The following is a 27,554-nucleotide window of genomic DNA, read 5'->3' as shown; positions in this document are numbered from 1 at the left end:
TGTACAATAAAAAGGTTTGCCAGGAAAATATACCCAAGAACATACAAGTTCTCGGGGTAAAAATATAAAAATATCACATTTACTTAACATCTAAATACAAAATTAAACTCTTACATGTTATTGTCAAGGTAACAATGTAATAGTTTTGATAAAAGGTTGAAAAATATTAACGGAAGTGGTATGTAAAACTAGAAATTGTACTATGCATAACAAAGCGTTCTTTACGTTAACATTAAACTGTCAATACTTCGTGGACCAGTATTGTTGAGAAAAAAAGAGTCATATATCCTTCTCATTCATATGATGAGCTAAATATTGAAAGCTATACTAAAATTAAATCGTTTTATTAATTAAAGTACATGTTTTTTATACAGTAGTATCTGCTGTACTATTATTAATTGTGTTTGATTATTTTCCATATATTCAGGAAATTACCTTCGAAATAAACAGATAAATAAGAAAGTTGATCACATACTTAGATGAAATAAGTTTTTATTAGTAAACAAAAAAGTTATTATTCATATGCTCATATTCTTTTGTCATTGTTCTTTTGTTTGCTCTGTTTAAGTTGCTGATAGTAGATGTGAAATTACTGAATTAGTTATTTGGAAAACGTTACAGTCAGGAATAACCAAAACATGTGATAAAACGTGAAATATAACCTCGTCTTCAGGCAGAATGGTACTCAAACAACTAGCAGTTTTAACCTTAGGACATTTGCTTACTTAGGTTCTAACTCGTACTGTACCTTACTAGGTGTCCTATTGCGTTGGTAAACCATGATTTCATTTATTTTTTACTATCTATGTCTAACCAAAAATATATAGCCAGATTTGAAATGAACTTTTTTACAGCTATTAATGAATTATAATTTAAGAAAATAACTAATTTTTAAACAGAAGTTTCATAATCAAATAATAATTAAAAGAAATAAAATAATTTTATTCTCCTGGTGATTTTGAAGTTTTCGTTGTAAACAACTAGCTGTTTCCCGCGGCTTCGCACGCTTTTCGTAAGCTTTGCCCGTGTAAGAGCATTTCTGGTTTAAGTAAATTATATTTCCATCGCCAATGTAGAGTTTGCCTTGATGTCACAATCATGAACATCTATCAAAAGTGTATTGTACACGTACATGTCCTTTATTATAAAGTGGTCTAACACTCAACCTTTAAGTTCAACCAGAAACTTATTTTAAAGGCAAATATACATCATAACTTAGCGCCTTCAAATAGTATTTGGCAGTTAAATATACGTAACTGCCTTGCAATTGCAGTTTATAATGTGCAGGCGATTTGAAAACTTTTATCTTTTGCAACGCCGTCAAGTGGCGAGTTACATCAATGGGCGAAGCATATAAACCTTCTCAGCGGAAAAATACATAAACATACAAATTTTAATAATGCCCGGCCACATAGTTCACGATTCCATAAAGGACAAACACAAAAACATTCATTTATTCATCTTTAATATTGATTAGGCTGTACTTTTCAGAATCTGCCGAAATGTTTGTTTACATAGAAACGTCAAAAATATTTATGTTTACTTAGTTACTGTCAAAAATAACAACAATTTTTTGTCGCATTATATATGTTTACAAAGAACAGCTGATTAAAAATTTGAAAAGACTCTTTCACTTAATAACATATGTTTGCTGCAATGCATTTCTTACGGGTATTTCTGTAACCAGTGGGGCGGAATCCTGAATCGGGAAAGGGATAAAAAGTATCCTATAACCTTCTACAGATCAAGACGAACAAATTAAAAAAAAAATTAGGCGAATCCGTCCAGCCGTTTGTGAGTGATGCTGTTACACACGAACAGTTTCATTTATATATATATAGATTTATATTCTTTTCTTGAACCGTTATTCTTTAAACCTTATTTTAAATTCCCATATGATATCTTTAAAAAGCCTACCAATCCTCGTGGAATGGTAAAATTTAGAAACATTTATAATATTTCTTCTTCATAAAAGGTATCGAGAATATCACCAACTTAATTTATTAATTGTTTTCATTTGCTTTTTCCTTTAATAATCATTCTTCCTGTTAACTTTTTTAACCTTAGTTAGCCTAAATGCCCTAGCCCAAAAACTAGTGCATCAGAAAACGTATCCTAATTCAAAAACAACCGTTCTAATAGGTTAGATTTATTTCACCTGAAGAATAGAAAACTGCAAACTTGAAAACCCAATTGTTAGTTGTAAGTGGTATTCAATAGTGGGAATTGAAGATGTTGGTAAAAGTTCTATTGCCCTTTACTATGTAATCCTTATTAATTTGTAATCTATTACACGCCCCAAAGTACCAGGAAGGCAAATGATATTTTACCGGTCTCGGGATATAGTAAAGTGCCTATCTTCTTGTACTTCTGAAACCACTTACGAAAATAAGTTGTACAGATTATAACTGTAAGTACCAATATACGTAGTGAAATAATAACTTTGTCTACAAAATGTAAACAAACGGTTATTCTGCTGTTAGGAGTATAGCAATATTTTTACTGGAATGTGCAGCAAACCAGATTATACTATGATATTTAAATTACAATCAAATATTTTTAGCTAAATCTCTCATAAACCTTGAACATGAAAATTATTATAGGTACTACGTTGGAATTAAGGGTGCTGGAAAAGTTTATTCGAATAAGTAACATGTAACATAACAACATGTAACATGTAATAAGTATATGTAACATTTCAACTGAAAAGCTATTGTCTTAAATGTTTCATAAAGTACTAATAAACACTTTAAAACAAATTAAGTTTTATTTTTAAATTAATGACTTTGAAGCAATAGAGCAAATTACACTACAACCTCTGTTATAACTAATATTATACTACATGAATTCACACAAGACTAAAAGCGGATCTGGTCGATAGTTTTGTAGTTCCACCTGGAGTCATTTCCCTGGAAGGTCAAGGTCTGGGGTCCAGCCAGCCAAGTGGGCTGGAGTGCGGGCGTGTGACGGCTCCTTGTTGTTCGGGAACATGTCCAGTTGGAGGAACGAGCCGTGGAGGCTATCCTTGGGGGAGGATTCGGAAGGTAACAACCTCACAGGTTTAGTCGTGCCGTGGCACCTTACTGCAAATTTCAGCTCCAGCATGAACGCTTCCATTGGCGATATCTGTCGGTAAATTTGTAATTTAAAGTAGCAATTCGAAGAACAAAACAAGTTAAGTTCTCTCAAGTTATGTACTAGAAGTGTACTGTTAGTTTAAACAAATCTCTATCCTCTTATCATCAAGATCAGAATCGTAATCCTCCTTCTCGGATCGACATGGATATTCTTCACGAAAATGAAAAGATCAAGTTTAATTTTGGGGAAAATCAAACAGACAGTTTTAGATTCCTGAGCAACTCCAAGCTACTGTAGAAACCTTGTGTTTCTTGGATCAACACATTTTAACTAGGGGTACTTCGTTAGCCTAGCGAGAGGGCAATGGCAATTTTCGATTCAACCATTTCTATTCATGGATTTTTAACAATAACTGGTATGAACGTTTTAATTACTCTAGACTAGTAACTCCTAGGAAGCTATCGAAGGCCAAATGATCCGGAGTCAGATATTTTCTGTAGGCTGGCATTTAACAAAGTCTGGGAATTTCAAAAGCGAAAACCTCCTAGAGGCTGGGATTATTCGCTCGTAGCCCGGTAACTACTAGAAACTGTGGATCCAGTTTTGAGGAGAAGAGTTCCCATAGGCCAGGCAATTCTGTAGACCGAAAGCACGTAGCTGGAAGGTGTCGGGGACTTTGGAGGAATTTAAACTCTCAAAGGTTGAGAATTCCCATTCAACGAAAGTTCCTAGAATCTAAGAGTTTCCAGATGCTAAGAGCTTCTCTAGGTCAGGAGCTGGCTAAGACCAAAGCTTATGGGCTTCAAACGTCAGGACATCCCACAGGCCAGGAACTTCTCTAGCTCGAGGCTTTCTAAAGAGTAAAAGCTTCCAGAGGCTACAAACGTTTGAAATTCGAGAAATCTCAGATGCTTGAAATTCATAAATGACCATTGAGTCCTAAAAGGTAGATGATCCAAAACCACGAGAATTTTGGGTTTGTGAGTTTCTAAAATTTGGAAGCTTCAGAGTGCTTACAAAGGCGGAAGCTTTCATAAGTTAAGGCCTGTTAGAGGTTGGAAGTAGCTGAACGTGAAGGAGCGAAGGGTCCAAGAGATTTGGTGGAACAGCAGACTGAAAATATTCTTAGTCAGTTTTTCCATAGATTAACAAATATCAATAGATCTTGATATCGGATCCAGTTATGAAAGTTGCTAGATGATTGAGGTATGTAGAATTTAATAGAGCAATGTGATCCTAAAACTATTCTAATACGATCCACATATGTGATCTTAAAACTCAGTGGGTAGTATAGTCTGAGCAATTCCATAGACCAGGGGTGCCCAACCTTTTTTACCCAAGGGCCACATTGTAAAGCCTTTATGGCCAGGCGGGCCAACATCCCAGGGGATTTGGAACCCCAAACAAAACGTATTGTCCGGGGTTTGTTCCAGAAATCTTATGCAAAATATGAGTTTTAAGGTTATTTGGCCCTTGTTTCCTGATTATTGTAATTTCTTATTATTTATTAGTTGTTAGGTAAAGGTTTATAATATATTATGTTTTTAGGTTCTTTTAGCAGAAATAAATATAAACCCAGACTTTTGGATGTTTGCTCTAATTCTGAGGGAACAATAAAAAAGTCACCAATAAATTGAATACATTGATTTTAATTAATCCTACTAGGATATACAAAATTACGTGGCGAGTGGTGATCTTGAGTTGGGTAGGGGTTACGTCGCCGCACCGCGCGCGCTGTGCCGTGCTTTACGCGCGCTTTATTCGCCAGCCGGCAGCCACCACCGTAGTCAGTGAAATCTGTCTGCAACTACTTTACTTCTTTCAACACTCATACTCCACCAAATGAATACGGCTCGTTCTACGTGAAATCGGCTGGACTGCTTGGTTCTCAAAATTTGTATTTATTTAATATTTCAAATGCTTGTAAACAAATTTGGTTGTTTTGGCAACAAGGCGGGCCACATAAAACTGACTCGCGGGCCGGATTCGGCCCGCGGGCCGTAGGTTGGGCAGCCCTGCCATAGACTATCAAGAGGTGGAGTACTATACTCAGAAGCCAGGTGGTTCAGTGTCCGTGGGTTTGAAAATATGAGATTTTATTAACTACGAACTACCTTAATGTTGTAGCCAGTGAACCTTAGAATGTGTGATAGATATTTCTGGTATTGCTTTGGAGTACCTTTTCTGTGACAGCCACCTTCCTGACGTTCCAAAGAAACTCGAAGATGGCCACAAGGAAGGACAGAGAGCAGCCTCCGAGCAAGACGATGAACACTCCGCCCACATTATCCATGTCGAACTCTCCATTCGACGAAGCGCTCGAAGACAAGAATTTCTTGAGAAAATTAAACAAAACTTAGATTAGGATACATAGGATTTAAAAACACGTACTCTTTTGTTGAACAGATCGAAAAGTAACATATTTTATTAAATGTGTACCAGAAATGTTTTGGCTGAGAATTCTATGTGTTTTAAACATTTTCATTGTAAAACTACAAGTAGCTAAGTATTCATTTTAATTATGAAACATGATCTAAGTTTCCTGTTAATGCTTAAACAAATAATCATTGTACATATAAGTTATACAGTATATAACCATTCCCCTATTACTAGGTCGAAACAAACCATTTACTATAATTTAAAAATGTCTATACAAATATTGGTAAATGGCTATATACATTTTGTATAGTATATGAAATAATTACTTTCAAGTTTAGGCAAAACATGAAATATTGCAATAACGATGATTTTTGTTGTTTTATAGTAAAGCTTACATTACAATAGTAAGTGTTGTTCGGTTTCCAAGAACTCCACCACTTAGTCTTCAGATCCCTCAGCTTCCCGGACTCCTGCAGCTTGAGCACCGCTCCACTAATGGCTGTCCTGTACGGTGAATCTGCAATAACGTACGTTGCAGGTACACAAAAAAGTTACTGGTATAAGCATATATGAATATTAACATGTAACACGGAAGGTTTTCATTTGTTAAGTCTATTATGAAAGGGTTTCTAAAAAGATTTGTGGTCCTCCCCGTAAAATTAGCTATGGAAACTTTTAATAGATGTGTTATGTTGTAAAACAAACTTTAAATAAGTGTGGAGAGGGATAAGTAGATGTGACTGGAAGAAAAAAGTTCTCTTTCAAAGCTTTTTTTAATTACTAGCACTAAAATATCAATTTGAAACAGTTATTCTGTTAAAGTTACCCTTTTATTTGTGTTTAGCATTTTTTTCATAAGCAGTTCGTTTGGAAGTAAATTTCGATAATAAAAGCTATTACGTGATATCACGTCTAAAAATAAACCTCCCCCAGTTGAAAAGTTTGCTGGTGGTTCAAAGCTCTATAATCATGGAATGTGGGTTACTCATCGTTGGATAGACATGCATGAGCACTGTAATCTTTAATGACTAGTTTTGAATATTAAAAACATATAAAGATGGGTAAGGGTTAAAACATGTAAAAGGAGACTTTTGGTTGCTTGTATCTGTTTGTATGGACAGTGTGTGTATCTGTGCTTAATTAAATTATAGATTTTCAATGTATTACTTAATGACACCAACGGTTAGTTTGTTACTGGACAGGAAAATGAAATAATTTTTTTTAAATTATCACGTGTAATAAACTTAGATTGTACATAACAACAATGTGTTTACATTACATTTATAAGTATTAGGAATATTGAACATATTTTGTAACAAAGATATAATATTCTTTGATGTGACCTATGTTTTACCAAAACATGTGATATAAGATAAGCTAATATTTATGACTGTTATGTGATGACTCGTATGATGTTTGTATTCGTTTATCTATTGACAATCAGAACAGTGCTACTTAAATTAAACTGAATTTGAGTTTTTATAATTGCACAAATATACAAAGGAAATTTAAAAACTATTGCTCATTTACAATTTGTTGTCCCTTTTCCTAGGTAAGACATTAATGGATGGCAGGTTTTGGAACATTTGCCATTGTAAATTTTACATCTTTTAAAAAATAAGCTATGGCAAATATTCAAAAATAAATTTTCCTTTCAAACTGTTCATTGCCATACTAAACCTAAACAAAAGATAACATTTAGTTAAATATATCCTTCCAGTATGATGTGGATCTCTAAAAGAGAAAGTGAGCTGTCTAAAAATATGGACGACCTGATTACAGATACCTGATCAGGTATCTGTTTTTTGGTAGTTAAAAAGATTGCTTGATTTCCATAATATTTCAAATATGTAGTTCAAGTTTGTAGTTAAAAAGATTGCTTGATTTCCATAATATTTCAAAAGAACACAACACTGTATTTTATGTAGTAGATGACAGACCTGAAGGCATAGCGATGCCATATCCCTTAGAGTCCAGTGTGCCGCCTATCTGGGTAAGTTCGCAGTACTGCTCTACCTGGAACTCTATGGTTGTAGACTCCATGAAGAAGGCGTACCCTCGGTTTTTGGCCTTGCGCACTCGGTCCACACCCTCATCGTTGTTGTCGGTGAACACAGACGGTGTTGCTGACTGCATGTTGCTCCAAATCTTCTGGTACAAGCTGTCATTGCTCTCCTAAACGGGTTAGCACATTTAATAATAATTAGAGTGCAACAGATTATAGTGAACTCTTAAGTGAAAGAAAAAATCTTACGGCTTCTCTTATCAATATTGAACTACTTATTAACCTTAGGCAGAGTCCAACCTGAATTGAATAAAGATATAGTTCTCTGACAAATGTTTTACATAAATATTGAATACAACTCTCCGATACATTGATATTCCACAACTATGTCATTGTATTCCTATTCTGCTAATTCCCTAAAACTTTAGATCTGCCTGACATATTTAACAAAACATGTGAATAAGAGACTTGGTATAGAATGATTTAAAAAGTGTTGATAAAATGCACCGGTCGGGGCAGGATTTAAATTCAAGCGATATCAATTTTAAAATATCTAAATCAGGCGCCAGAGACCGTGCGGCAGCCAGATACTGATAATTTAACTGAGAACTCACCCTGAAGAAGTTGTAGCTGGACCCGTCTGCCATGACTCCGTACTTGACCTTGTTTTGGTTGACCAGATCTTCAGCACTGTCGATGGTGTTGTCCATCTTTTGTTGGGTGATGAAGGCAGCAAGGTTGGCCGTGTATGACGAGATCATGATCAGAGTGAAGAACCACCACATGCCCGCCACTATCCGAGTAGACACTGCCCTGCCAATAATATTTGGTCAGACACTGTACCTCGCAGATAGTCACTGTACTCATGTCGATGAGAAAATGTTGCTCTTGTTTACTTTGGTTATTTATTTTTGTGTGGACGAATGTTGGTTGAGGGATTTTTAATTTGATTTGAACACAAGAATAACGTGCAAAGCAGCCTTTGAGTGCATTTTGAACAAGTAAAATGTGTGATAACTTTCTGACTATTAGCACATTGTGCAGCTTACTTATATAATACATACTTCAGAGACTCTGGATAAAAATAAAAATCCACGTCTCTTAAAATTATAATTGTGTGTATCAACACAGGATTTGCTAACTTGGTTCAGATTGGTGTTAGTCTTAAATTTATTGTATTCAAATGTGATATCCAAACATATACTGGAAAATATTTTATATTTTTGCCACTTTTACTTTTAAAAATATCAGGATCACCTAACAAGGTGAAGAAGTTTTAAGTCTTAAGTATATATATATATATATATATATATATATATATATATATATATATATATATTGTAATTCATATAATATATATGTAATATACTAATATATGTTATATTGTAATGTATATTGTATGGGCTATACATATTGTTACTGACACCAACAAATTGGATTAATTGTTTAAAGTTTGTTATTGACGATAGACAGTTTGAAAGGATTGTAGGATTTCGGCCATCTATCATCGTTATATGTTACAAAATATATAACACAAGATTTCGACTTGTGCTCGTGACTAGCATCCTGAGCAGTGACAACGCCTGGGTCATCTACTCTAGGGAAGTTATAGCATGACCGGTGGGATGCGCGTGAGGAGTGGAGGAGTTGAGCGCGTGGGGGCACAATCTAAAGTAGGGGAGTGAATACGGTGCTACTAACCCTACTGAGAGTTTTCGGCTCCCGGCTCAAAGTGGTGGCGGGAGCCGAATATTGTAGTGTTTGCCAACATTTCTAGACCCTTATGTTCTTACCACGGTGGTATTTTATGATGAGCAATTTAGTATAGGAGACCTTGAGAATATTTGAACATTTCTAGACTCTTTGGAAGTTACGGCGATGGACTTTTATGATGGGGAATTCAATACAGGAAATCCTGGAAATATTGGGACCGGATGTACGTGATCTTAACAATGACTATGTTCTGCCGAAATTGTGTTCATAGCTCACCCTTCTAAATGAGTTCGCAGTAGAGATACCTGGTGGTAAGAAAGGGTTCTCATAAATTGGGAAAGAGTAGATCGTTCTTGATCTCCAACGACGACAACAGTTCAGAATTGTTAGCCATTAAAATTCAATTTATCATATACTAACCGTGTAAGCTTCAGGATTTACGATAGTAGATACAATTATACACTACAAAATTTTCAACTGACATAGCCTAGCTGCTAAATTAAAAATTAATATAAAACTGGTTAAACTAATGTCAATATACACAGTAGAATAAGAAAAAACTCAGTTTTATCTACCATCTTGTATCAAGTTAATTAATTGATGTATACTTAAAATAACAATAACGCCAACGATCCACACGCAATAGTTAACATAACAAAACCCCGTTGTCGATGAAAATTATTTATTGTTCTTCGAACTACACCCAAATCAAAATTGTCCAGATTACTTTTAGTATGTTTGCGTTTTCTTACTTTGTTGGGCGTACTAAAAGAATTGCCAATTGGACTTATTTTTTTCCTCCTTCAAAATTCGTCTCAGCGTACATTCAGAAATTCCAGTTGCCTCTACGACACGCTGTTGAACTTTCTTCAAATTTATAAGTGTGTTGGTTTCTGCTTCCCGTTTCATAAAATGGGAAGCACTTCTCTTGCTTGGCCGTGTATAACCTTTCTACCTCCAATTTTACTTTTTACATTGTGATCCATCTCAAACTCTTTACTTAAAACGTAATGAGCACAACGCAATTAATTCACAAATTGTATTACAACTCGTGAATTGGCACAAGCGAATGTTTTTTGGGCGGCACGTATAGAAGATTGGAGACCGAAGTTCACAAGGCTAAATACGGCATCAGACTGAGCCGCTCCACCCTCCACTACTTTAGTTCCGTCTTTGCCTACGGCGCATCTCGAAGTCACCGGTCATGCTATAAATTCTCTACTATACTTCTGTCTGGAATAAAAGCAGGCTTCGGATGATTTTCATCCATTTTCTTTTTATCTTTATCTTGTAATTTATTATTTTCTCACCTGATGAAGAGAATATATTTCAATACTCGGAACATTGTGTTCAATATTTTGTAATGGCAAATTTCCGAGATGTTATTATCATCTCAAATTTGATTGTAGGTACTGTATTTGTGAACTAGGACGCGCCTGTACATAGAAAAATGTATGGATTGCAACATGGTCATTTATAAACTTAAATGAATTCATGAAATGGTTAAATATAGAGTTAGTCTGTTATTGATTGTAGGTTGCTCTGTCTTGGATATACATTGGTCACTATTAAGACTAGTATTGTTGAATGTTCATAATTCACAATCAGTGGGTTACATGGTTTCAGAGCTTGTAGTTCCTGTGAAATAAGCCCGAAATTTCAAGCAATAACGACTAAGCGTCTTCAAGACTACCATTAAACTATACTGAATTTACTGAGTATCGAGAGTAACGCGCCACCTTCCACTACCAACACGTGATGAAAGCCGGTTAAAGTGCAGGCAATAGAATCGCCAACTTAACTTCTTGATCAGTTATATTGTTAGTTAACGTTTCATCACTGACATGACCGGTGGATCAATAATAGTAATGCCAGAACCTCCACCACCAGGTCAAGGCTCACTTTTTTTAGCAAGAAACTGTTTGGGAAATTAGGGCATCGAAATTTTAGGAATTCCCACAGTGCACATGGACTTTCCTCGATATCTCTCCCCAACCGGTCACCACCCCAGAGGCTTGCCACGGTGTGGACGGGAACACTCGATGAATCCAGGATCAGGAAGCTTTTCCATCCAACCCAGATACAAGAGTCAAATGGATTAAGGTAATGGTGTGTATAAGCACCATTCCTACTCTTTATATTATGAAATATGAAGTTTGAAGTTTGTGACTAAACTTTACTTCAAAATTAAATTATTACGGCGTATTTTAAATCAAATGAAATTACAACAAAATAAGTCACAAACAGACTACATGTATACTGGTATTTCCTTGGAATCAAGAGATTCTAGTAACCTCAGATATTATTCACAGTGTAAAACAAATTAATCATCTTAATTACACTATGCATTATTTATTTAACATATTTTTGTCCTCTCTTCTGTGTTAATATATGAAAGTAGTCATATTTGGCACCATATATCTATAAACAGGCCTAAATATACCTGGCAAATGAACAAACCCTACAGTATCTTATAGCGGTTTGTGTATGCATTGTATAAATTTGTATACAATATACAAAATACAATTTAAATAGCTTCCAAAACTGTATCAATGAGAGTTCTAAAAGAATTAAATAGCATTCTTACGACACATTGTTATAATCTTCAGAGAAATGTAAAAACAATAACAAGTATACAGTTATTGTGAATCCTTAATGCTAGTAAACCACAAACCATTGTGGTTAATAGGAATAAGGTGGAAAAATAACCAATGCTGTCAAACAGTATTACCAACACTACGCTTGAAAATTGCCGTTAGTTTGTACCTAGTGTAGGATAAGAGGGTACAATATTAATTTTTAATGTATCCTACTGTATACAAAATAGTATATGTTCTGAATATACTATCAAATTTAAGAACACTTGATTCAATTATAAGAAATAATAAGAAATAATAAATATAAGAAATGTATATAATTCTTATAATTAACTATAAAAAGCATGCTTTAGAAAAGAACAGTCCATGCAAACAAATTATTTGTGAACAAAATGCCATTAAAATAATAGCTGAAACAAAAAATAAATTATTACAATACATTTATTACCATCCCTTTCAATAAACGGAAATGAGTAATTTTAATAGAACATAATACGATGTTCTACAGGGTTGGATGCAGGTTAATTTGAAAATTATACCCACAATTAAAGCTACTTACTGTTGTAGAACGCTTGTCTTGCACATAAATCATCTCGTTTGTACTTAAACAAGCAAATTAAAACAAAATTGGTTTTTAGTAATGCACATATTCTTCTAATTAAAAAGCTAAGAATGTAAGAATCTCGATTATTTTTCATACCAATAAACAGTTTATATTACACTAAAGAACTCGTTTAACTTCTGAACGTTTCTATAAACGTTCGTATCCGAATTGCAGCAAGTACACTAATAAAAGGAAGATGGAAAAATAACTGCTTTTCACCTCACACTTATTTATGAAAATAAGAATGGAGCACCGTTGAAAAGTTCAAATAACTATTTAAAAATTGAAAAACAAAATTGTTTTAGTGATATTATTATTTTTGACTATATTTGTTCCATGAAAGGGGCGATTGCCTAGTATCTTTAAACTAACATTTAAAACGTGTTAAGATTATAGCAATGTTATTATTGAAGCAAGATTACACATAAGCTAATAATCTCTATAAAATTGTAAATAAAGATTTTTAGTTCAACTAAACTTTTATTTAGTAGCATGTAAAATAATTATTAGAATTTGCAGTGTTATGCAAGTTATTTTTATGTAAAGTCAGTTAAAGTAAACTTAATAGCTTGATTGTTGGAATTGATATTGAGATTGCTATGCTACAGCTACTGGACATGCTAGGCTACGGCTTACTGGGGTGCTATGTCCGATCCTTGTTGCATCAGAGACCCGCAGTTGTGCCAGATTAAATTGTTCATTGTCAAAGTGTTTTCAAGGAATTCAGGACTCTCTCGGCACGGGTGAGGGTTTTTCCACTCTGAAGGTGTGATCCTGTGAACAATTTATGTTAGGAGAAAAATTTCTTTCATAATCTCAATTACTGTGAACACTTATTATTTGAAGTCTAAATTTTCCAGCTCCTAACATGTTTGTAATCTTTTAAATATGAAATTATCTAGTTGAATGATCCTTTATTTAGCACAAAAAAGCAGTTATTCTGTAAATATATTAACGGCTCTTTATTTTTATTATGTGAATATTAATGGGTTTTATCGAGTTTTACTGAGTAATTTTATTAGCAAAATTGTACATTCTGAACATGTTTTATTACATTATAATGCTCAAAATGTATCAGATTCAATCCCGTTTTCTTTACGTACCGTCGTTTCAAAACATTAAAACCGGTTTAGTATTTCGGTTTACAATCCAAATTATGTTTAGATAGACAGTTAATAGTTTCTGTCAAAGTTTAGTAAGCCTTCACAGAGATTTAGTGTGATTGTTACCAGAAGCGTTGACAAACGAGCACAGAAAAGCAAACCACTAAAAAAACTGAAAAAGTATTTATAAAAAAGCAGAAAGCAAGCAAAAACCGACGTGCTCAAACTAGGTGAAATGCCATGCAACACCTCCGCCAGATTCCCTTACTTCGGCAACAAGTCACAGCCTTGCGTGGTGAGAGAGCCAATAGAAAACCACAAGCAAGTGGACAGATTGAACGTAAGTTCTAACTCCTCGGGGTCAGAGTTGCAAGGGTGAGGGTTCTCCCACTGATATGGTGAACACCTGTAACAGTGCTGTTCAAATGATGCCACAGCCATCTACAGTTCATTATCTCCAGAACCAGTGCAAAACTTGCTGAGCCCTTACAATAATACCTGATTAAATCAGTACCATTGAGAATGTTTAGTATATCTCCTTCTTCTTAGTGCAGCGTCTAAAATATGACACTGTCACAGGACTCCCAGACTCCTGGAGTTCAAGGCCGTGTGAAGCGATAACAAAAATCGGCGACGAAGATGTTCAAAGGAAACTCCTTGAATCGGCTCGACCAGACAGGCCGCTTTGGTAGTGTAGGTGGCTCTGACGACAAAGAGTTAGTTTTGAACATCTTCGTCGCCGATCTTTTTTGGATCTCTTGGAAAGCTCTAGTTCACCATCCGCTTAGAGCAGCGTCTGAAATCTAACACTGCACTATGCAGAAGGTGAAATGAACATTCACTAAAAGTTTGCTTTAAATCAACCCTTTCCCACCATATCGATATGCATTTGTTATAAGCCCATAGCTACCATTTTAGCTGTGGCAGAATCTCAGTTATTATATTATGTATCTTGCAATACACCATCAAATTAGTAATTTTCCAATTAATATACTAGATAATAAGAAGTAATATTTACTTTCTGATAGTTGCAAATTTATTAACGATACTATAGATTTAACTGAATGAAAGCTATAACTGACTCCACAAAACAATTGTTTAGACTTAAAATTTAATTTCATATGAAAACTGAGAGAGATATGAATGTAAATTATGCTGAATGTTGAACATTTATAAATATGTAACTGTACAAACCCATGCAAACTTTGACTAAGAATTTTAACACAACTACATACTATTCTAATCCAAAAAGTCTATAATAAAAAGTATTAAGTCACTATATAGCTATGGCAGTGTAAGAAGATTCTAATACTGTAGTTTCTGATAAATGTTTTAGTTTGTGGAATAGTTATTGGTGTAAAATTGTGGAATTCTTCCTATTCGCTAAAAAGTATTTCACGTAAGGGTCTATAAGTAAAAAATTACTCAGCCTGCCAGTTATTAATATTCTATAAAAACTGCAAATCTAAAATCCCAAAAGGTGAATGTTTATTTATATCAATAAAGATTATCTACTAATAAACATCGTGTTTGTATAAACCTATTCCCACGAAAAGACAAAATATTAAAAAGAATAGTGAATCGTTATAAAGTCAAATACATTTTAACTTATTAAAATTGACACATATTATTTAAATCCATAATTAATCGACAATTTGTTAATTGGTTGATAAAGTGGTTTGAAATCGACTAATAATTTCAATTTCTACCAATATTTATTCTAATTTCTAATGTGAGTAGGAAATCTAACCCAATTTGTGTATTAGGTTTTGTACGCAACTCTGATCGAGGTGTCTATTTTATGGGTGTGGACGTATCCCACTCGTAAAGTAGTTTAAGCTACTCTCTATTCTCCAAACTCTTAAGCTAAAACCGATAATTTATGGTTCCTCAAGTAATCCAATTCCAATCAAGGTGGGCTTTAGGGAAATCCATTAGAAGCCATCTTTGTACGGGATATGATCAAGTATGCCCTCATGGATTCTTCACTCACATTGAAGAAAATGTTAATTTTGGCCCACTTCCTCCACTCCCTTTCACACTTAAGACCTCCAGGACAACGACTAGTTCACTATTACCGTTCTTTAAAACATCAACCGAACCTCAAGGATGTTTCAATCATTTGCTTGAATCAAATCCAGCTTGCTCAAGGCTTTCACCAGTGAATCTGATGGAGATGGAAAGTGGAGTATCTACACACTCTGCAGCAGTGCAGCGTCCACAGTGTAAAAGGCACTCATCCTCACTTTTTTTAATAGCGATGGCAAACGACTTGAGCTTGGGGTTTCCCACTATCACTGAACTAACTCTGAATACTACAACCTCAGAGTTGTGCTTGTTGTCGCTCAGTGGATACAACACGGTGGAGTTAGTGCAATGTTAAATATTCTCCATTCGCTTAGCGGTTTAGTGGGTCTTTTTAAATCAGTTTATCAAAATCTACCTAATGGTTAAGAAAGTTTTCCCCTTTTCTATTTTTAGCGGGGAACATTGTTCAATGTCGGATTGATCATAAATTGTGCTACTAACTTATGTTATTGACACACCTTCTTATGGACTGCTTAACAAAGTGGTCAAAGGTGGCCAACATATTTCAGTCCTTTGGACACAGCTGTCAGTGAGTGACTCCATATTTCGCAACTTATTACAATTTTTCCTGAAAGACTGTCTATTTTAAAACAAGGGCCGTTTTTTCAACCTTCGAACTCACACAATGACGGATAGACACTTGTCAGTTCCGCGGTGTGGGCAATAGACGATTGCGCATATTAACCGCTACAACATTAATCACTACAGAATTCAAGTAGCTAGTTAGCGCTTAGCTGCAGTCATATAATTGCCGCCTCTACTGAATTGAGGAGTTTTGCTTGTTAACTACAAGCAGAAGTGAATAGTGCAGCAGAAATCCATCGGAGAACGTGCCGTGTTTACGGAGAAAACATTATGAGTGATGATGCTGTACGTGAGTGGTGTAGAAAGCCACATATATTGACCGACATCTAAAAAAATCTTAAAATGGATTTTACATTTCTGGAATTGGTCCTTGAATTTGAGATTCGATCGTCTTTAAACTTTTGACTCGATTCGCTTATATTCCTTTGAGATTAACAAACATTTATCATAACAAGTTAAGTGTAATTGGAATGATTCGTTAATCTATCTTCCAATTGTATGAGTTAGTAAAGTATATGTGTACACAATGTTCTAATTACATTAAATGCAGTAATTTCAGTGTAATAACAATGTAATTTAATTAATGAGACCAACAAAAGTGTTAACATTTCATATAGTACAATACTTTAGATGACAAGATATAAGTGAAGTTTACGATAAGGTACAATACAACATTTTGTGTCTTATTATAAAACTTTCTCTAACCTCTAAATAACGTAAGCGTTGTTCCTTACGGACTCTGTTATTAAATTTCCTGGAAAGATTGAGTAAAAACTAGTCTAGAACAAATTTTTAAAATAATATCATCTTTAGGTTGGAAATATTTTTACATAACTCTTCCTGTCATAACACTAATACTAAAGTATGATAGTGTTATCTTATCATTACAAAAGATATCACAATGTCAAACAGGAATGAACCTGAAATCACTCACTCTTAATTTAAGACAATTAAAAAGTTGTTTCCAATGCCAAAATATAAACTTTTGTGAAATAAATTAAGGTAATAGCCTTGAAAAAATGTAATCCTAAGGGTACAGTCATCTAACCAATCGCTAAAATGAAAACTAGCTTAGTTATGTTAACGCTTGAACAATAACTATAAAATTGTATCCATAATATTAATAAAAAACCAAATTTATTTCAAAGTTTATTAATAGCCGTGTTTTAAAAATATTATTACAATTGTTGCATTAATAACATGTTAGTGCACTTTATAGTATGTTACTGTAATGTTAAAATGTATTTTAAACTAAGTACCAACAAGGGTAATAAACAAGCTAGTACAACTTGAGACAGCTTAATCTGTTAATAACGCATCCCAGTGTTTAACAATGTTCCTTCGATATATATCCAATTTCATTTTAACTTCAGCAAGACTTTTGTAGGAAAATTCTATCAACTACATACTTTTCATAATACCACATAGAGAGATAATATGAGGGTGGTTGAGAAGGTTTGATAACCCTAACTTAGGCTTCTTTAATAAAGGAATTGTTTAATTTCATATGTCTTTATAGAACCTGTGTATTTTCCATTATTTTATTAAATAGCAGTGCTAGACCGATCTATGCCTGACAGAACCTTTATTCTAAAATGATCAGAAAACCCCACCTTCCATTTTGATATCACCTCTGCAGACTTTCATGTATTTCAGTATTATGCAAGAAAATATAAATTTTATGGAAACCCTAAAGTTAAAAAAACGCTTTATGTAGTAGAATTTGGAAGTACGCTCTGTTTTTGTTGTCAAGAACGCTGTTAAATTTGCGTTGTCAGAACTTTATTAAAACAACTAGAGGTATAAAATACTTTTATCACAAGTCATGTGCTGGTACCTCAATGAAAATATAAGCAACTTATGCTGACTTTCAATGAATTTCACTTTATAAGAACGACAAATTCTTGTGATATGTATGCCTTACGTGAAATCTACTTTTTTCCGAATGAGTTGAAGTGGATATTTGAATATTCAAATAATGAAGTATAAAATAGTTTGAGAACGTTTTACTCAATGACCAAGGAAATGTAAAAAAAAAACTATGTAGCATTTGAATGCATATTAATTACATATTTCAAAAGAGACATTTTTCATTATTCTATATTTAAATTAAGGGCGTTAAAGTTATGGGAGTAACATTGTTCGTATGGGACGAAAATTAAGATGGCTTCTAATACAGTCGGTTATTTGTTTTAAGCAGGCTCAAACGCTACAATTGTATATTGTTACTTATATACGGTTTAGTGTCATTTATTTATTACTTTTTAAAGTATTAACTTAAACTGAGATTTAAAATATGTATTCAGCATAAGCTTGTTAAATAGCAAAATCAGTCTATCTCTACTAAGGTAAACTACTGAATAACCTTGACAGGATGTAGAGTAGAAGAGAGATACCCAGGTATGCTGTTGCCATGGTAACCCACACATTGAAGGCGAGAGGAGACAGGAAGGAAAACAATTTCACATCTGGCTTTTCCGGCTTTTTGTAGAGGATACTGATTCCTGAAAATTGACGTTATGTATGTACTATAATTGTTCATTATTAAATGTAGATAATGAGATTCTGGATTGTTGCTTTATATGTTGTATCCATAAAAGAGAATGTTTGTGTATATGACATTTGATAGACTCAGTAACTATTTGACCGATCAATACATAACACTTTTTAAGTATATCTATTTTTCCACGGAGAAGGTTTATAAGATATACTTAATGATGTAACTCGTCACCAGGTGGCGCTGCAAAAGATCTAAGTTTTCAAAGCGCCTGCATATTATAAACTGCAATTAAGAGACATTTGCGTATACTAAATAGCCAAATACTAATTGAAGGCTAAGTAATGATGTTTATTTGTCTTTAAAATAAATTTCTGGTTGAACTTAAAGCTTGCTTGTTAGACCACTTTATAATAAAGTACATGCACGTGTACAATGGCTATAAACATACACTTTTGACAGATTGTCAAAAGTTTGTTTGATCGTGACAACAAAGTAAACTTTACACCGGTGTTGGAAATATACTGTACTTAAACTAGTGCTTATGCACGGGCAAAGCTTACGAAAAGCGTGCGAGCCACGGGAAACAGCTAGTATATTATACACATGTAATACAATTTTGATATTAGTTTAATAAAAAATGTTTATTGCACAGAGAAAATTGCGCACAAAAAGCAATCATTTAGAAGAATTAATTAGTAACAAAGGATTTTCTTATTCAACCGTCAGTCAGGTGAAACATCATAAAATCAGCGCTAATCAATGTATAGAACCCTTAAAGTGGCGATATTCACCTTTTATCTTGTCATCTGACGCAGATATAACTATTACGTATTGGTCCGAAGGTCAGTTTTAAGTGTTTTCAAGCTATGAAAATTATAAATTGGGATAACATTTTTGGTTTCATACTTGAACCCTCTCAAATTTAGACCCCCTCCCCACCAGAACTAGCGTCACTGACCTTAGATTTATTTCTTAGGAAAACTTTATCGATTTTACGAATAACGATGTTTGTATGGTGCAAATTGGCTCTCAGCTCCTAAAATAATAAAGTTTTTTTTAACAAATCCTCCTATATTTAGGAGGGAAATTAACCACACTTTTTCCTGTTTTTTCTTAGTTTGGGACATGACAAGTCCTGAATTAATAACATTTAATTAGTTAAAATGTAATGAATGCATATATTTTAAAATTAGTTAGTTAAATACAATTGTATACTACTAAATATATAATAGTTTAAAGTTAATTTATTTTAATAATATAGTTAGTTAAATATATAAATTTACTCATTTATTTTATGATTAGCCAAATCCACATGAGAAATAATGGTGTTTTAAATATTTTTCTTTCAAAAAGCTTTATAATTTTGAGAAGGATTGTCACCTCATATTACAAAAAAGTATTTACCTCTTTACGACTGATTACAGATTAATTAAGCGCAGAGTATGAAATCAGAATATCAGGAGTGAGGGTTCTTATTCTTCCCCGTAATAAAACAAAATCTTACTTTAAACTCTAACTTTACTCATAAAACACTGCACAATAAAAACTTATGTCAGATGAATGCTTACCTAGAGTCATGAACGGCATAGTGAAATCTACTGCACTTCTTCTGTCGTAAGTGATTGTTAAATCACAGATAGCTAAATCAGCTTTCTGTAATGCAAAAAATATAATTAAAACTTCTACAGTTATGCTACTGAAGTACGATAATAATAAACTAAAGGGGGAGGGGAAATAACTTACTGTTAAGAAAATAACCGTTAAAATCTAGGATTAATGATTCACATCAAGTCCAAATATTGTTTAAACATTGAAATTATAGGTTTCAATTGAAGAATCGATTGGCAATATTTTGACGCGGTGTGGACAGGAATACGATGTCAGTCACGTAACTGTTCGCGTAGCCTAAAATATAAAAAATAATCTAGGTACGATTTAGGTATGTTTGAACAAAAGTTAAACTGAAATATTAATTTAGTTTCAGAGTTGAAACATGCATAAAAATAATAATAAACAGTATTTAAAAATACAGTAGCTTAATCATTGTCATAATATTAAATATTTTCAATACCGTAATTATTTTACTATATAATATTCATACTATACATGTATTATGTAATAATCCTTCACAAATGTTTTAAGTTATTTGTAATAGGTTTGGAAAAGTAGTGGTTATATTTCAAAAGTATCATTGCAAAGTAAACTGGGAAAGGTTATAACGGAGTTAAAACGGGTTTTATAAATTTCAGGCTATTACAACAATGCATAGTTATATTTAATGTATTAAGAATTACAGAGAGTAGCCTAAACTGGAAAAGTTGTTGAAAAGTGTTTTAGAAACCTCAGGCCATTTACAACAATGTTTGTGGTTATTATTCAAGACGTTAAATATTGCAGAGAAGAAACTGGGAAGGATTAGAGAAGTATTCTAGAAATATCAGGCCATTTACAACAATTTTCGCTCTTACATAATCTTAGGTGATTATATTTACAAATATAATTAGTTGGCCGAGCGTAGCGAAGGGCTGTTAACATTTTTCTCTTGTCTATCTGTCTGCCTTCCTCAGGATACTTAGAAGTAATTGGGCTGTAGAATTGAAAATTTGCTTGAAACTATTTTTACTTAAGCAGTATTGGAATTTGATGATGGCCCATGTCCCTTGCCTGAGTATTGGAGAAACATAACTGTCTGCAGGAAACCTCAAGAACTAATTGAGCTGTATAATTGAAAATTTATTGAAATTTATATAGGCACTTTGAGTTAAATTATGGTGCATCTCACAATTGAATGTACCTTATTCGCAGTGAACCCTGTCTTGTGATACGAAGCTTATCGTTCACGTACCTTGTTTATAATCGATTACAACCGAATTAAGTCTACAATAATTATGGAAATCATTTATACGGTCATAACAATTTAACTTGTAAGATTTTAAGATGACGAGATTAATTCTTTTAAAATCGTAACGGAGTTTTTTTTAAACATGCCAAACTTTAAAATTACACATACAATTGTTGCTCTAAAAATTAACTTCAAAACTAAATTGCATCTTTAGTTTAGTATTTCGAAGTGGCTGATTTAATCAACTGACGTTCCAAATCACGTACCGGAATGGTTATTGTCAATATTAAAGCTAATAATATAATACGGCACTCCTATATTTCCTTAAAGCTACATACTCGTACATTAATTAATGTGTTTGTGCTAGTGTGTCTCTGACCTTTTCTCTGAGTTCTCTTATCAGACCATTCCACTGTTTCGTTTTCTTATCCAGAGTTCCATACTGTTTGTCTTCAACTAGTTGAAACTCGTACTTGAATCCGAGTTCCTTTGCTATGGAATCAATGAGGTCCATGGAATATCCCTCGTACCTGGCGTTGCCCTCCTTCTCTTGGTGGTTCTCTGTGTACTCGAGGTACGGTCGGCCCTGAAACCGAGGCTCTGAAGTTAGGAACTTGTAGTAGTATAGCATTATAAACATTGCTACGGTCTCACATGCAGTTCTTATTAGTTAAGTATATCCGAGGCCTTCAGGTGCTTTGTCAATCTGTTGGATATGTAGGAAAGCTATTCAAATATATATTTAATGAAGCAAACTAATAAAAACGTTTGCTAAGAAAATTACTACTAAATTACTAGTTTTGGACATGTAATTTCGGATTATATTGAACTTTAACAACTTTAAAAATAATTTAATTACATAAAACGTCTGTGACCGTTTAAAATTTAATTCATGGATTAATGCAGAGTGTCCACAAGATTCCGGATAATTGTGTTAAAAATATATTTGGTCCATCTATTCCCTTGGCTTTGAAGGTGCTCAAGAATTGATTTTGTTCACACAAATGCTTCCATGTAGATTATTGTTGAAGCCGATTCAGTCACGAGCAATATAGATTAATTGTGCGTAATACAGCTTTGGCCCTGAGACTCCCACACCTTTGAATGTGATTAGCCTTAACAACTAACTTAAACTAGCCATACAACGTTACAATTTCCTCTAAGCCTCGTTAAAACTGCAAGAGTAATTGGCACTAAATATAGATGGGGTTTGTTTATATAATACAGTATAATAACATTTTTATTTTCTTATTAAAATCTCATATACAAAATTTTGATAGTATTATTAGATATAATCTTACTAAAAATAAAATTATTGCACCTTACATTTTATTTTTAGAATTTGAAATAGTTCTATTTCAATCAATACGTTTATAATACAATTTGACCTGTGCAAGTCAAAACTTCATGAAAATACAATAATAAAGTTCATATGAAGATTTTTGGAGTTGATTTTAATTTAATACCACTAGTATTTAAATATTTACACATTTTATATATTTGTTTTTATTTTTGAGAAACCTTTCGAAGTCAAAGATTCTATCCAGAAAAACATTTTTATTTGTAAAGTCGCCTGATGATGGAATCTTTGATTAAAAAAGATCTTGCAAAAACAAAAATAAATATTAGAAAGTTGTGATATCTTTACTAGTGGTATCAAGTCATTCATATTTCACTATTAATACGTTCACCACTAACAAATCCAACAATATGAAAAACGTAAGATTAAAGATAATGACATTGGGCATTGTAACAGCTGGTCAATTAACTAAACAATCCCCCCCACAGCCTGTCGCAAAATTTACAATCTTTAAAAAATTCAGGTTTCAGCAGAGGCATATCATGTAGCAAAGGGCTGGAAAGTTTACATCCAGAGTAAAAACGAGATTTCTTAAAAACAGCTAACCTAAACCTATCTAAGACTAAATGTTTTACGTGCTATAATAATGATTGAGAGATCAGAAAAAGTGTTAAAAATTAATAACAGGAATGATAAATGAGTCAGCATGCTATCCAGCCGGAACTTCACTGTAGGACAATCCGGAGGTCCTACTCCCCATACGATTGGTAGAGCCCTCTTTTTAACTACGAGAACAATAATACACATTATACAATATTAATATTAACTATCCAATGTTTTGATAACCTAACAACTGAATTGATGTTTTGAATGATATTTTAATACACAGAATGTGGTTTAATTTTTGTTTGGACTGTTGAAATGAATAAACTCACAATTCTGGAAGTGACGATGAACTTTTTAGTGGTAATACTCTGTACGATGTCACTGTACATCTGGCCGACGGTTCTGGTATAGTTTATCCCGTGTTCAGGATCCCATGTTCCGATCTTCTTGAAGCCTTCATTAGCCAACTCAATTATTTCAAGAGAAAAGAAATCCCTGTGTCCACTTTCTTCATTGAACCTCATCGGCCCAGACACCCCCTCGTATTCCATCTGGAAAACATTTTATAATCTAATCTACGTTATGTAATGTCATTTGAATAGTAATAAAATAAATTTATTCGTAGGAATTGTGTATTTAACGTTGCATCAATAGCTAATATTGTACATCTACTAATAAAGTAAGAAAGAAAATGTTATAATATTGTATAATAATTTTACTCATCTTTAGACATTTGATTTTTTAAAGTTTACAGTATGCCTGTAAAAATATTCAATAAATATACTGTATATCAATTATAATTAAATAAAGGAAATGTACTGTTTTTAACACTTTTACCATAAATACTAATAATGTAACTATAATTAATTGTATTATTGATGCAATTTAAATATTTTGCTTTTAATATAGGGTAATATTTTATCACGGTGAAGGTACTATGTAAATATTAATTACACTATCTATAAGACAAAAAGAAAGACGTTTTTTGTTACTTGAGGTAAAACGGTGTATTATGAGTACTCTGAGCAATGCAAATGACCTTTAAACTGTATAATGGAATAACAACACAGATAAAATTGCACGTGATCATTAGCATTAATGCCAAACTTAGGAAACTGTTTAAGTCTGAATAATGCTGGTTAGGTACAGTATTACATTCCTCTGTATTAATCGACAAGCTCACCCGACCAGTGTTACCACTATCATTTCAGATTTTTTGTATAAACAGCGTTAAAAAATTGCTGATGCAATTAAAAACATGAGAAACTTAAAAATAATCAAGAAAGAAAATACCTTCAACAGATTACAGTCTCATATCATCGAAAAGATAGCAGCATGAGATGAAGAAGCGATATTGCTCGCTGATTGGTTAAGGTCAGTGCCAATAACGGGTCAGATTCAATCCTCCACTCTATTATAAGTGAATATGCATCATTAGATAACTTCTGGTTATTATTTTGGACTGAAGATTTCTCTCTACGTTGAGGTCGTTATATCTCATATTTTAACTATGTTATCAATTTCATGAACAAGTTCATAAAGCCGTTTGAACAGAAATTGTTGATGGTCAATATGAGCTTCACTTTTTAATTTTGAAGAAAGAATGTTGTGTCCTACTTATAAAACTGGTGTTGTTTAGAGGTAGGTTTATTTTGAACTAAACTGAAATTGACATCCTCATCTCGACACGTATAATTAAGACTGGCGTACTGTTGGAGTTGGTGGGTTTCGTTCCCTAACCTCAAAGGTTCTTGATAGCCTCAACATAAGGATGTGCCATCCCCTGCCTGCTTTGACTGGAGAGGCTGGTTCAGAGCTGGCACCCCCTTCTTTCAGGGGGACATGACTGTAGATTAGTGCCCTAATTCTTCATCACGGATCACGATAGGTTCCCCTACTGGGGACCTTACACATCCAGAATGGCCTGTCACTCCGGAAGCAGAGCAAAGGTCCTTATAGCGCTAAGTGCAATTTATAAACTTCTTGTCCTAAGAGAACAAAAAAAGATTGGCGTAAAGGGAAAGTAATACTGGACGGATTGCGAGAAAATCTATTTTTTCAACTAAGAAATTGTCTTCTTGGCTTCCAAAAGCTCCGACTACTTCAGACTCTCTGGTTCAAAATCACAACCGTAACTAATTTCCTGAGAAACGCTCAATCAGCATACTCTTTTTCAAATGAATATCTTTCATATTTTGCAGATTTTTGTTTCCAAGGTTGGCATTACAAGCGAGAGTATAAAATAATTCTTCTCGAGAGCCCCCAAATACAGATACTCCAGTGGCAGTCAAGTAGAGTTACTAGATTGACACATAACGTAATTCTTCTCGAAAGTCCCCAAATACAAATACTCCATTGGCAGTCGAGTAGAGTTACTAGATTGACACATAATATAATTCTTCTCGAGAGCCCCCAAATACAAATACTCCAGTGGCAGTCGAGTAGAGTTACTAGATTAACATATAACACAATTCTTCTCAAGAGCCCCCAAATACAAATACTCCATTGGCAGTCGAGTAGAGTTACTAGATTGACACATAACATAATTCTTCTCACGAGCCCCCAAATACAAATACTCCAGTGGCAGTCGAGTAGAGTTACTAGATTGACACATAACATAATTCTTCTCGAAAGTCCCCAAATACAAATAATACTCTAGTGTCAGTCGAGTAGAGTTACTAGATTAACATATATTATAATTTAAGATAGTATAGTCTGAGTGTATCATGTTATACTCACATTCTTCATAAAATTGATTATGCCGAAGCCGTGTTCCCATTTTCTGCCTGAGTGACAGTCCAGGCGCTCAGGCTGCAGTCTCCCTCCGTGTTTGTCTAATGCCAGAGCGAACAGCCTCACCGCGTCAAACATCAACAGGGATTCTATCTGCCTTTCAACACACGTCATATGTCCATGTAGCAGGTTACATGTTATACATTCAAGCTCAAAGGTGACAATATGAATTAGATTCTATCCAGTAAATAACCGGTATGGTTACACATTTTGTAGCTATCAACGCTCTCACGCACTTACAAGACTGTTGGAGTCAATAAGCCTGCCTAGTAAATATATATATATTTCTTGAGTTCGTGTGTATGTGACTGAACTCCTCCTAAACGACTGGACCGATTTTGATGACATTTGTTGTGTGTGTTAAAGGGGATTCGAGAATGGTTGAGATTCACAATTTGGTCCAATTTAAATAGTTTATTTAATTAATTTTTTAATTATAAATTGTTGTTGATGTTGGAGTGTTTTATATTGGATCCGACAGACTGTGCTACGACACGTAATATTAAAGCGAACTGATACTTAAAAGCTGTTACTACTTTTAGCTGAAGTTCGTCAAAGTAGCAGAAACATTTGTTTACATTTAAAATTTAGAAAACTGTTATTGTAAAGTGCTTGATCAGTAGTGTAATGCAGGTTACATAGAAGACGTCATTGCCTAATTTTAAATTTAGATTGCACCAATGATCAATAAACTATCTAATGCAATGGAGATACTATTAAACGCTATTATGAAAACAACCTCATTTTACAAATCCGTAAATGTTTGCACATAAGGTAATTGAATTTGGTTAGATTGAAGGTAAATGAAAAGAGCCGAAAGAAGACGCTTTATGATAGAAATTGGTTTCCGTTGATATATTTTCTTGAAGCCACACTCCTCAATAACACTGGAAATATCTTAGACAGAAAATTAATTTTAACAGACCGAATTTGATTCTTTTTAACCTAATTAGTTTATTGAGATTCATCCATATAAATTAATTGCTCTGAATAACCTAGCACCTAGCACCTAGCAAAATCCACGAAAGATAGAGGCAGGAAATATGGTACATACCTTCATAATGCGCCCAAGAGGCTCACGAAGGAACGACTATCAATTATCTCAGCAATGTTTAGAATTTGATATAAAAAGAATACGTGAATATAATGTACTGTTTTTCAACGGGAAATTGCGTGCGATGCCGCGGGCAACTGCTAGTATAGCTTATACTTCGTTAAAATAAATTTTCAACGTTGAATCGAGATTCAAAATAAAATTATGCAGTCAAGTTAAATTCGGGGTTTTGGAAAAGAAGTAATTTCGGGAACTTTGACAACACTGAACCTTAAGAGTCATTTATACTTTGACTTAACCCTTTCAT

At 33.7% G+C, this 27,554-nt stretch overlaps 1 protein-coding gene across 3 annotated transcripts in view; it reads right to left on the bottom strand.

Moving 5' to 3' along the window:
- Window positions 1-1,724: 1,724 nt before the first annotated feature.
- LOC124360161 (glutamate receptor ionotropic, kainate 2-like) overlaps window positions 1,725-27,554 on the bottom strand; it is a 67,086-nt gene continuing 41,256 nt past the window's right edge. For 2 of the 3 annotated variants that reach the window (XM_046813535.1, XM_046813537.1), the window contains 11 exons: window positions 26,140-26,286; window positions 23,730-23,951; window positions 21,874-22,080; window positions 20,221-20,305; window positions 18,518-18,656; window positions 13,748-13,885; window positions 8,077-8,275; window positions 7,398-7,632; window positions 5,853-5,974; window positions 5,258-5,413; window positions 1,725-3,126 (listed from right to left, as the gene is read on the bottom strand). In XM_046813535.1, the coding sequence (XP_046669491.1) occupies window positions 2,902-3,126; window positions 5,258-5,413; window positions 5,853-5,974; window positions 7,398-7,632; window positions 8,077-8,275; window positions 13,748-13,885; window positions 18,518-18,656; window positions 20,221-20,305; window positions 21,874-22,080; window positions 23,730-23,951; window positions 26,140-26,286 (1,875 nt within the window). In that variant the 3' untranslated portion in view covers window positions 1,725-2,901. Of the gene's footprint in view, window positions 3,127-5,257; window positions 5,414-5,852; window positions 5,975-7,397; window positions 7,633-8,076; window positions 8,276-13,012; window positions 13,151-13,747; window positions 13,886-18,517; window positions 18,657-20,220; window positions 20,306-21,873; window positions 22,081-23,729; window positions 23,952-26,139; window positions 26,287-27,554 lie in introns of all 3 variants that reach the window. The other variant, XM_046813536.1, reaches the window with a different exon arrangement.

Source organism: Homalodisca vitripennis, chromosome 4 (assembly GCF_021130785.1).
Source record: "Homalodisca vitripennis isolate AUS2020 chromosome 4, UT_GWSS_2.1, whole genome shotgun sequence".
Taxonomy (NCBI): domain Eukaryota; kingdom Metazoa; phylum Arthropoda; class Insecta; order Hemiptera; family Cicadellidae; genus Homalodisca; species Homalodisca vitripennis.
This window is presented reverse-complemented; position numbering and strand designations above follow the sequence as displayed.